Source organism: Papio anubis, chromosome 13 (assembly GCF_008728515.1).
Source record: "Papio anubis isolate 15944 chromosome 13, Panubis1.0, whole genome shotgun sequence".
NCBI lineage: Eukaryota > Metazoa > Chordata > Mammalia > Primates > Cercopithecidae > Papio > Papio anubis.
In genome coordinates, this window is record NC_044988.1 from 105585686 (window position 1) to 105597780 (window position 12095).

Sequence of the window (12095 nt, forward strand, 5' to 3'; positions counted from 1 at the left end):
CATGCTCTCACACTCACACACTGCCACACACTCATGCTCTCACACACTTTCACACAGACACACATGCTCTCACACTCACACACACTACCACACACTCGGTCTCATACACATTCACACACACATGTTCTCACACTCACACACTGCCACACACTCATGCTCTCACGCACTTTCACACAGACACACATGCTCTCACACTTTCACACTCAGTCACATATGCTCTCTGACTCATGCTCACACACAACCACACTCTCACACACTCATATACACGCCTTCCCGTGCTCTCGCTCACACATTCACACTCACACACACTGCTTATTCCACCTGGCTCTGCAGGGCCAACAGCACACGTGCTATGAGTCCCTGGCGCCTACGCCCCTTCCTTAGGCCCAGCCCAGGGCGGTTCCGCCACATGGCCTGGGGTTAAGACCACCGTGGAGTCTCAGCCAGGGCTCACCCTGGCCACCACGAAGGGGAACGTTCTGCCAAGTGAGGGTGCCCTGGGCAGGGACCATCCAGAGAGCTAAGCACCCAGAGGCAGGCTCCTGGACTGAATCAGGGACTTCCCTAGCACCCCCCAGACATGGCACCTTCCTCACACTGCCCTGACCCCTGGCCATCAGCCACAGGCCTGAAGCTACCTCTCCAGGAAGGGGAATGGGCTACGCAGTCACGCCCACCAGGCCATGCCCTCCCAAAGCCACATCCCCAAGGACAGGTTTCCTACAGCCACGCCCTCTCCAGGACAGGACCCCAAGCCATGCCCCACGCCCACTTTAGGACAGGACCCCTTAAGGCCATACCCTGTCTAGGACAGGACCCCAAGATAGAGGAAGGTTTAGGGTGTGGTCTCAGGAGTCCCAGACCTGGGTTTAAGTCTGGCTCTGCCACTCATCAGCCATGGGCCTCAGGCAGGTGATTCACTTATCCATGCCTCAGTTTCCCCATGTGTAAAATGGGGTCCGTATCTCACAGCACCTGCCATAGGGCCCCAAGAATGAAAGGGTAGTCACGATCATTGCAGGAGTTAGGCCCGGAAGCGGGTCAGGATTCCGCTGGCTCAGGGTGGTGTCAAAGGCCGGAGCTGAGGCCAACGTGACCCAATTGGCCACAGCTGGGTTTCGAGGGGGACCCAGAATGGAGGGGAGCCCTGGTGGGGTTTCTCCATCCTAGTCCCTACAGCTGCTTTCCCTCGCTGGGGTGCTGCGCCGGGGCCCACCTGGGGAGGGGCTGCCTGCCTGCTCGCCCAGCCCCTCCATCGCTGGCCACTCACTTCCCCATCAGCCCGCCAGAGGGTCCCGCTCGATAAATGGGTCCTGATGGGCACATTTTTTCTTCCGCTGAGCAGTTTAATGGCAATTAATTTTTTTACGAGAGGATTTTTAATCTGCGGAAATGGATGAAGTCCCCAAGTGCCCTGTCAAAGTTCCGGGGCCGACCGAATCTATGATAAAAAATGCAAAGTGAGGTGATATAATCTGAAATTAAATATCGGGCTTCATTTTCCTTTGGCCCGGATGGATGAATATTTTATAACTATTGTGATTTAATTTTTTGTTAACTACAGCAAATTTCTAATTCATCCAATTCCCAAGTCCTGTGGCTCTGACCTCTGAACTGAAACTCATCTCTCCTTAGCCCAGCTGTGACTTCGTCACTGACAGAAACTAATGGTCAACACTGTCAGGGTGACATGGTGCTTACGATGATGAATGCGGCCGGTGGCATGCCCTCTGACCCAATGTCAGGCAGAAAGCAGGTCATTTTTCAACTGAGCCATTAAAATAAAACAAACCAAAGACCTGGGGGAAGGAGGGGGTGATCATGCAGAAAATTGTTATATTGTACGCATGTTTCCACAGCCTTCCGGAACCTTCTTGGTGCCCGGGTCCCTCGATCGCCTTCCCCTCCTGCTTGGCCTCTGGCCCCGCTGAATGCACATGGTGGCCCCGTGGCCCCACTGAGCTCCCACCTAACCCGCGCGTCCTCTCTGGGTGTGGGCACAGAGGCGTTTACGCTCGGCTGGAAGCTGCCGCTTTGCCTAAGAGCAGAGGGGCCGGTGACTGATGACACGGGACAGACGCTCAGGCCCCCAGGCACGGAGAGAGCGCACGCCACGCAGTGCCCCTCCCCGCGGCCCCAGGGCTGTGATTGCACACAGTGTGGAGAAACTGAGGCATGGAGCATCACGGGAGAGGCCGGCAAGCTGGCACTGCTAAAACTTAGAGTGAGGGTCCCACAGAGCCACTCTCAGCCCAGTGGGTGGCGTTCACTCCACCTGGGGGCTGTTGCTGGTATCTCCAAAACCCCGTGGTTCAGGGGCCCCAGGATCCACGCCTGGAGGGTGGCCTTGACAAGCTGCCCAGGCGTGGCCCCAGGTGCACACAGCTGGGTTCCCAGGTTAGGAGCATCGGCCTCGGGCTGGACGGGTGGGAGGCTCTGCCTCTGCCTGTGTAGCCCCGGGCAGGCTGTGGACGCTCTGTGAACCTCGGTTGCCTCATCTACAAAATGGGAGCAAGACTGCTGACCTTGGCGGGGAACCAGGAGGCTACAGTGGGCCCACATAGTGTGGGCGCTGGCCACACCACTCCCCTGACCACGAAGACGCCCCAGAGGGAAGCCCCGGAGGGACTCTACCTGCCGCCCACCCGCTCAAGGGCAGGGGCCGCTCTCAGGCTCACCCTGCCATCTCTGAAACCCATGCCCAGGCTGGGCCACTGGGTCTCTGACACCTCTGCCCGGTCCTCAGCAGGGGAGATGCCTGGATCAGAAATTCCTCTGTGACCACTGGGATCCACCCACAGGAGTACCTGACTGGACTCTCCGGGAAACACGCATGACATTAATCGTAACGCAAGCACATGGCTGACCCACACCCCCATGTGCCTGTGCGGAGTCCCCAAGCTACTGGAGGGAGTGGGGTCTGCAGAATACCCTTTCCCACCCCCAAGTGTGCAGGTGGAAGGAGATGTCCTGGCTTGCTCATTAAATGTGCCTACTTGACAAAGCAGGCACGGCTCCCTCGGCCAAGCATGCCCTGAGCTGCCCACCGCACGTGCACCCATGCCAGTATCTGTTACTGCTCTGGAGAGCTGTGAGCTGCAGGTGGCGTGAGCTGCGGGTGGTGTAGGCTGCGGGCGCCATAAGTTGCAGGTGCCGTGGGCTGTGGGTGCTGTGAGCTGTGGGTGCCATGGGGTGTGGGTGCCTTGAGCTACGGGTGCCATGAGCGGCAGGTGGTATGAGCTGTGGGTACCATGAGCTGCCAATGCATGCTACAGTGTGATTGAACGGCTCTGTTTCCTTAGACGCGCCCAGTCTCCCAGTGTTGAGAGGACAATAGTGCCCGGTGTTTTGTGGACTTCTACTTTGTCTCAAGGGACACGCCCCTGCCCAGACAGGAACCACCTGCTGCTCCAGTGGTGGCCAAGGTCACCAGTTGCCTGGGGCACCAGCCCTGACGCTCCAGCCGGGCCTGCCGATCCCAGGTGCCCTGCAGAACCCTGTGCACGTGGCAGTCCGGCCAGCCAGCCCCAGCTCCAGAAATGAAAGCCATCTGCCTACCTAGTGTGCGCCAGGATCATATACACCTAGTGTGCCAGGGCCCCAAAATAGCAAACCTTACCTTCGTCTTTGTCTTTGTCCTTGGCTGGTCTTCTAGGGTAGGGTGACTTGGGAGTCTTCTCTCTTTTGCAAGAACTGCTCTTGGCCCTTTTGGGTTTTTCCCTTAGAACTTCAGTGAGGAAGAGAAAGGAAGGAAGGGAGGGAGGGTGAGCAGTAAAATGACACACAGGCCCCGCCACATGGCTGCCCTGGGGTCCTATGCAAACACAGTTCCTAGAGTCATAAACATTGCCGGTCCTGGTCCCTGGTTGGTGAGAGCCAGGGTGGGCAGCTAACGCTGGGGACGTGGCACAGTCTGACTGTCACGTCCCCTGCAGTGCTCTGCCTGGGGACTGCTGCTGGGGACTCCTCCCTAGAGAATCGGGCACACCTACTCAAATTCCCTCCCGAGTGTCTGGCGGCTTCCCCTCCAGGCCCAGAGGTCCTGAGGACAGGAACCAGTTTCTCCTCTCTGAATCCAGCACCCAGCTGGGGGCCCAGGCCATGGGCACTCAGGACTGTTTGTGGAGTGAATGAATGACTGGACCGGCCAGGACCCAAGTGAATGCACAGAGTGGCAACAGTGGACTGAACACCTCTGGGACCAGGGCCAGGAAGAGCAAGGGCAAGACCTGGAGAGGCGTTGGCATGGCGGGGTGGACCCCTCTGCTGATGCGGAGGAAATGGAGAACCCCAGGGGATGCAGTTTGCTCAAAGTCCTGCAGAGAGTGCAGCGGCCACCGAGAGGGCCTGGCTTCGGAAGCTGACAGGTCATCTTTCCCTGCCTCCAAGCTTTAGTCTCCGCACAGCTGGGGTGGGGGCACATCTGGGAAGCCACCATGCGAGAGCCTGCTGTGTCTGACGGGTGTCCCACGGGTGGGGACCCCTAGAAGAGGACCCTGACCCAAAGGCGTCTGAACCTCCAAACGCCACTGGGTCCAGGCTGGGCCTGTCCCTTGGTTTTACAGGCCCCAACTCTGCTGGCAGGAGGAGCCTCAAGAGCCAGGTCCTCTGCAAGGGACACATTCTATACGGTCCCCAGAGTCACTAGGTCCATAGAGACAGGAAGTAGGAAGGTAGGTGCCAGGGGCTGGGGGACGGAGATGGAGAGTAAGTGGGGACAGAGCTTCGGTTTGGGAAGATGGAAAGTTCTAGAGATGGAGGCTGGCAATGTCTGCACAGCACGATGAATGTGCTTAGCGCCACTGAACTGGGCACTTTAAAAAAAAGGCCCTAGGCCGGGCGCGGTGGCTCAAGCCTGTAATCCCAGCACTTTGGGAGGCTGAGGCGGGTAGATCACGAGGTCAGGAGATCGAGACCATCCTGGCTAACATGGTGAAACCCTGTCTCTACTAAAAATACAAAAAACTAGCTGGGCGAGGTGGCGGGCGCCTGTAGTCCCAGCTACTCGGAGGCTGAGGCAGGAGAATGGCGTAAACCCGAGAGGCGGAGCTTGCAGTGAGCTGAGATCCGGCCACTGCACTCCAGCCTGGGCGACAGAGCGAGACTCCATCTCAAAAAAAAAAAAAAGGCCCTCCTCCATGCCTGCTTCTGGAGAGTTCTCAAACTGGGAGCATGAAAACGAGGCTGCCAGGAGCCGGTGACCAATAGGATGGAGTGGCTGAGGTCCCTGAGTGACCCATTGCTGGACCCTGAACTTGACCTGGGGCAGGGGCAGGGAGAGTGGCCACCTGGACAAGCCGATGCCATTGGGGTCCCCCGGAAGGCGGAGGAGGGAGGAACAAAATGGCGCTGACCACGGGGCTCAGGCGGAACTGGATCTGGATGGGCAGGAGTGCCCCTGCAACTGCGGGGTGAGGGAGAGGGCTCTGTCCCCTGCTGTCTGAGGGCCAGCCCAGGACCCCGCCCACATCTGCACTGGCTCACACACCACATGGGAGGAACACACCCAAATGCGTGCCTGTGGCTGCCGCCCCACCAGACCTCATGAAGAAACCATCAACCTGGGCACACCCGGCCAGCACTGCACCACTGGGATGGGTGACAACTGTCCCCACGAAAACGCACATGATTCCCTGTGCTGAGCCCGAAACGCCTCTGCTCCCAAGCTCCGCATCCTTCATTCTGGGTCTCAGGAATCTTGCCAGCATCTGCCTCTCTCCGGACTGGGGAGAGCCTCCTGCATCCATTTCGCCCCGGCAGCAGAGTGAGCCTGCCCAAGCCCAGCTCACGGCCACTCCCGGCCTAGGCCTAACGGCTCCCATTGCCCGGGATAAAGGCCACATCCTCCAGCCCCCAGCAGCAGCTCCTGCCCCCTGCATCCTACCCCTCCCATTTGTCAAACAAATGAGTGAGTAAAAACCTGGTGGGGGCCGGGCACGGTGGCTCAAGCCTGTAATCCCAGCACTTTGGGAGGCTGAGACGAGCGGATCACAAGGTCAGGAGATCGAGACCATCCTGGCTAACATGGTGAAACCCCATCTCTACTAAAAAACATACAAACAAAAAAAACTAGCCGGGTGAGTGGTGGGCACCTGTAGTCCCAGCTACTCGGGAGGCTGAGGCAGGAGAATGGCGTAAACCCAGGAGGCGGAGCTTGCAGTGAGCTAGGATCCGGCCACTGCATTCCAGCCTGGGCGACAGCGAGACTCCGTCTCAAAAAAAAAAAAAAAAAACCTGGTGGGGCCCTTGGCCCTTGGCCCTTGGCCCTGGCCCCTTCCTCACGGGCCTGGGAGCCCGCCAATGGTTCAGCGTCTCCCCCTCTGTGGGCTGGATGCCTCGAATGTGCAAGATGGAAAAGCGAGCCCAGGAGCTGGCAGGGACCTGGAGGGCCCCAGGCCCACTCCCTGTGGCTGGCATGAGGCCACACGGGAAACTCCTTGCCTATTTTGTGCAGGAGATCTCTCCCGAAAAAAAAAAAAAAAAAAAAAATGCCCCTGTTCAACTCCCCTACCCTGCAGGGCCTGCCTGGATTCCTGTCTCACTGGAGAGGCAGAGGGTTACAACAGGCTCCAGAGAATGGCAGTCTGGCTCCAAATCCCCGCTTGGCCTCTTTCCAGTTGGGGTCCTCCCTGACCCTGTGTCTTTGTGAGTGTGGTCCAGCCTGTGCTGCCCATATCATGGCCTGAGCACGTAACCCGGAGCACCAGGGCAGCCAGCCACAGAGCCACTCACCAGGAACCTGGTGCTGGGAGACCCTGGAGAGCGCGTGCCCCTGGCCACGGGAGGCCTTGGCTTCAACTCTGCGCTCAGCCGCGCTCAAGATGCCGAAACCTGGAACAGGGTGAAAAGAAGAAGGCAGCGTGAGGAGAGAGATCCACAAAAAATTTCCAAGAAAAGGTTCCATTTTGGCAGCAGCTCAAGAGCCTTTATTTATTTATTTGAGACAAAGTCTCACGGTCACCCAAGCTGGAGGGCAGTGGTGCAATCTCAGCTCACGACAACCTCTGCCTCCTGAAGCTCTGTCCCCACGAAACACTCACGCCACTGCACTCCAACCTGGGCGACAGAGCGAGACTCCATCTCGAACAAATAAAAAAATAAAAAATAAATATAAAATAAAATAAAGGAGGAAAACATCTTCCGTGTTTTCTTAGGAAAAGAGTTAAATACCTGGACACAGAGAATCCACAGGACTGGCTCTCAACATTACTCCAAAAGTGAAGCCGTTTCCAAACTTTTTTTTTTTTTTTTGAGACGGAGTCTCGCTCTGTGGCCCAGGCTGGAGTGCAGTGGCCAGATCTCAGCTCACTGCAAGCTCTGCCTCCGGGGTCTACGCCATTCTCCCGCCTCAGCCTCCCGAGTAGCTGGGACTACAGGCGCCCGCCACCTCGCCCGGCTAATTTTTTTTTTTTTTTGGTATTTTTTAGTAGAGACGGGGTTTCACCATGTTAGCCAGGATGGTCTCGATCTCCTGATCTCGTGATCCGCCCGCCTTGGCCTCCCAAAGTGCTGGGATTACAAGCTTGAGCCACCGCGCCCAGCCTCCAAACTTCTTTAGTTACCACTCCCACCCTTGACCCCTCCAAAGCCAAGACCCCCACCACACTCCCACCCCTGTCCCTGCAGGAGGGAAGCCGCCAGACTTTCCAAATCCCAGGCTGACATTTTAGGACACTCCTGACCTAAGTCCCCACAAGCCTGACCATGCAGCGTCCCCCGAGGCTACAGGGACAAAGGCACAGACTCTAGGTCCAGAGACCAGGCCCCCTCTTCCAGCCCCGCAAGCCCTGTGTGACCCCCGTCCTGGGTGCTGGCGTCTCCACCGCTCCCCTGCCGTCTCCAGGGAGGGATCCACATCATGGACCCGGCTCAGAAGCACCCCTTCATGACTCCTAATCCCCACCCTGGGGGCACACTGCATACACCCGGCTGGCCCCCACCACGTGCCCAGCACAGCTCGATCCTGCCCGCTCTCCACCCTCCCAACAGCCTCACAGCCCTCCTGCCCCTCTCTGGCAAAGCGGCCACTGACCTGAGCATTCAGGGGCTGGAGGGGGATTTTTTGCCTCTTGGGTCTTCCTCCTAAGCGCCAACACGGAGGCTTTGTGGCGTCTGGAGGTGCTGGAGGGGGCTGAGGTGCCCAGGGATGCACAGCTCCCCTGCTGCCACGCCTGGGCCCGGATCTTGTCTCTCAGCTGCTCCAGCCGTGGGTCACTCTTTCTGGGCCGCCACCGGGGCCCCAACACCTGAGGGGGCCTCTCCTTCCAGGACACACACACTTCATGGCCCCCCGAAGAACCCGAGAGGCGGCCCGATGACACCGAGCTGTCGCCATCCCTGACCTCCGGGCCTGTGGACCACACGGGCAGGCTGCGGGCCTTCCCCCAGGGGCCTGGCTCCTCGAGGTCTTCAGACCCGACCATGTGGGGAGCTGCCCAGGGTGGGTCCGGCTGCTGGGAGGGCCACCTCAGGGATGCCATGTCATCCTCGGCTGCAGGTGCGCGGAGCCTGGGAGGGAACAGCGGACACGCGGGTCAGACGTGCACGTGGAGAAGTGCCGAGCAGAGCTGCTCAGACTGGCCCCACCTCCCCAGGCATTCCTGCTCTGCAGACTGGAGGTGGAGAGGAGGGCCTGGAACATACCCCACCTCAAGGACAGCCCCAGCATTCTCTCTCAAGCCCTGACCACACCCCTCTGAGGTAGGCAATATGATTGGCCTCATTTACAGATGGAGAAACTGAGTCTCAGAGAGGCCGGACTGCCTGCCCAAAGGCACAGTCAGAGGCAGCCACAGCACTCTGACCCCACACCCTCGTATCTTGCACAGAGCTGCTGCCTCCCGGGGCAGGCATGGCACCTGCCAGCAGTGCGGCCCCCGCCCGAGTCCACGCAGATGCTACCTGGGCTTGGCACCAGCCTCCCAGTCGGCTGCTCTCCCTGGGGCCCCATGGGAGAAGAGGCCCTGCCTCCGGCTGTTCTTGTGGCCGAGCTGAGGCGTGTCCCCCAGGCGGGTGGGCAGCGTGCCCATGACCAGGGTTGGCATGGCCGCAGGGCCGAGGGGTGAGCAGGTGCAAGGCCAGCCTGGCCCGACCTGCCTGGGGTCGCTGCTGCCTTCACATGACGGCTTCGAGGCCTGCAGCCCCGCCTACGACCCTGCCCAGGATGGGCTGGCCGCTGCCTGGCTCCGGATGCCCGCCTGTGCCGGTCCCCTGGCCCACGATGGAAACCCTCAGGTGGGTCATTGAAACTGGGCTGGCACGGTGGGCAGCCCGGCCCTGGGCTGGCCACAGCTGGGGGCCTTCCTAATGAGCTGTCTCTTGGTGGGGTGGGGGAGAGTTCCGGCTGGCCTGGTGACAGCATAATAACCTTGTCACTCAGCGACAGAGCCTCAGGCCTTCAGTTCCTGCTGGGGCTCTCAGCAGTGCCCCACCCAGCCCTCCCAGGCCCAGAATGACATGCAGGGAGGGAATGGGGCCGGGCTGGGCTTGTGGGGTCGGGGTTGGGCAAGTTTCTGGTTGGTGGGCACGGGGGCCTAACCCCAGGTCAGAGTCAGGCTCAATTCAGTCTGAGGCACAGAGGTCCCAGCAGTTGTGGGGCCCAGCCCAGACATCCCAACAGAAACACATCAGCCGCCACCCTGTCAGTTCCATGGGGCTGGGCAGGGGAAGGGACGCTGGCTTCTGGGCTCACCCTGGTGCAGGGCAGAAGGCACCCTTTGCCCACAGTGATAGTGGCAGAGATGCCGGGTGCTGCCCCAGGTCAGGAGCCCCCACTGGCCTCCTCGGCCCCTGCACACCCCAGTAGGGCCCTGGTGGGGCAGTGTGGTGAGGAGGACATGGTTCTGCAGTCCCTGAGGGGTAACTCGGACTCAGATCCCAGTTCCCTCCCAGCTCCTTCCCCACCCCCACTGGCAGTGCCACCTTGGAGCCTGGGGACCCCACCCCACTGCCTCTGGGGACTGTGAGCACCTAGCGAGTCCACCTCTGTGGGGTGTGGCAGTGGCATGGAGCTGAGGTGATAATGAGCACGGATTTGTTTCAGGAGTGGCCCTTAAGGTGCCCCTTCCCAAGTGACCCCAGGGAAGGGGGTTCTGCAGCAAAAGACTCCCTAAGCCTAGGCAGGCATGAAGGATGGAGGGCCCTCGGCTCACCCCATAGAACCTGTTCTGGAACCGCCAGGTGAACGCCTGGAGATGCCGCCCAAGCCCAGCCCCACATAGGCACAGGGCTCAGGGGAGGTTCCGAGCCAAACGGGGCCCTGATCACTGGCAGGCACAGCCACGGGCATCCAGGGCACAGAGGCTGAGCCACCAGCAGCCTCGGAGGGGAAGGAGAGAGGAGCCATCCAAGGACAGGCAGGCCCTGCGTGTAATGCGAGGTGCGGCCACCTCCACCCCCACCTGGCCTGTCTGCACCCTCCTAGCGCCAGGGCATGAGCCCATTCCTGGGATGAGGCAGGGACAAGGATGACCCTCGGGCTGCTATGCCCTGGGGAGCATGTCTGGGATGTTACAGGAAGCTTCAGGGAACCAGTGGTGTGACCCACAGGGTCCCCATCGCCCTCGGAGCCTGAACAGCTCTCAGGCACCCAGAAGGCAGCTCCACTTCCAGCCTCCTTCCATTACCTGCAGAGCCTGGCTCTGCGCGGGGATCCCTCTGCCACCTCCGCACCTCGGGGCCATCTGAGTGGCGCACAGACCTGGTCCCCCTGCTGACAGGTTGCCACCTCCCTGCCAGGCCTTCAGGCTCCCAAATCAGCAGTGGTCTTGAGCTGTCAGCCCTGCTCCCATAAAGGGACAGGGGTAAGGTCCTTATGAGCAGAAGAGGCCAGGCCTGGTGGCTCCCTTTTTCCCACGAGCAGGAAAACCACCCAGCCACTCAGCAGCTGCCTGGAGGCTCTGGAAGGAGCCGCATCATAAACGCAGCAGGACGGCCGTGGAAATGCGTTATTGTGGCCAGGAACAAAATCATGACAGCAAATGCCTGGGAACGGAAAAGCAAATCCAGCGAGCAGAGCATCACGAGGTCCTGCGAGTCGCCCCCACCGCCAGCTTCCTTCCTTCTCCTCCCCATCTGCCCTGGGGGACAGCTGAGCATCGGTCCCGCTGGCCTGGTCACCGGCCGAAGCTTTCCAGACACAGCTCTGAATCAGGGGACGCACGTCAGCTCCCGAAGGCTGTTCCATCTGTCCAGGACCCTCTGCTGATGTCCGTGCCAGAGGGACCGCTCACAGCCTGCACCAGCTGGTGCCCCTGCCCCGCCCCCAGGAGACTCAGCCTGCTGGGATACGAGGCTTGGGGCTGCTCAGCATGGGGTGGACAGGAACAGCAAGGCTCCGAGACGGCCACTGGGCAGAGGCTGCAGCCCCAGTGAAGGGGTATCCCCTGGGCAAACCGGGCCCGCCCTGTCCCCAGCAGCACAGGAGCCGTGCAGCCAGGCTCAGCCAGCCATGTCCCCACCCCGCTCCAGGCCTAACTGGGTTCATACCCACTCAGACCCTGCACCTTGGCTCCAGGCCCCTCCGCAGCCACACCGCTCCCTCCACCTCGGCCCACCATGCTCCAGTCCGGCTCAGTGAGGCACACGTAGTTCCCCTCTGCCGCCCCTCCCAGGCCTCCCTCCCTGGGGGGATGGTCCCTGGGGGCAGGAAGTAGCCTTGCGCGTGGCACACACTGGCGTGCAGATGCTGGAAGAGCGTTCCAGCGCCCCCAGTGCACCGGGCGCCGTGGCAAGTGCTTGAGGACTTATTTTACACCATCTCAGGGCAATCCCACGGGAGAAATGCAGGTGCTACTTCCACTTAACCGGGGGACGAGGCTCAGCCTAAGTCATGTGTCCAGGGTCCCAGCAGGGTCAGAAGGCCGGGCGTGCCAAGCCGTCCCACACCTTCCATGTCTCCAAGGCCAGGCCAGGGAATAGCAGCAGCCACCTAGGGTCCCAGCATCATGCAGAGCCACTGCATGGGGATGGCACCTCAGCCAGGAGGGGCTGGGATGAAAAGCCCACAGAACAGCCATGCAGCTCCCCTTCGCAGCGACCTTGGGGCCCAGAGGCCAAGAGCACCGATTCCCAGACACACGGCTGTCTCCGAGGCT

The 12095-nt window shown here is 60.3% G+C and overlaps 1 protein-coding gene across 10 annotated transcripts in view; it reads right to left on the minus strand.

The window, feature by feature from the left end:
- The window catches only part of LOC100998684, a 53077-nt gene extending 41930 nt beyond the window's left edge, over positions 1-11147 (minus strand). For 6 of the 10 annotated variants that reach the window (XM_031654708.1, XM_031654706.1, XM_031654711.1 and 3 more), the window contains exons 1-4: positions 8902-9317; positions 8033-8508; positions 6733-6831; positions 3620-3727 (exon numbers count right to left, since the gene is read on the minus strand). In XM_031654708.1, coding sequence (XP_031510568.1) covers positions 3620-3727; positions 6733-6831; positions 8033-8508; positions 8902-9044 — 826 coding nt within the window. In that variant the 5' untranslated portion in view covers positions 9045-9317. Of the gene's footprint in view, positions 1-3619; positions 3728-6732; positions 6832-8032; positions 8509-8901; positions 9320-10699 lie in introns of those variants that run through there. The other 4 variants (XM_031654713.1, XM_031654712.1, XM_031654707.1 and 1 more) reach the window with 4 other exon arrangements.
- Between the last annotated feature and the right edge of the window lie 948 nt (positions 11148-12095).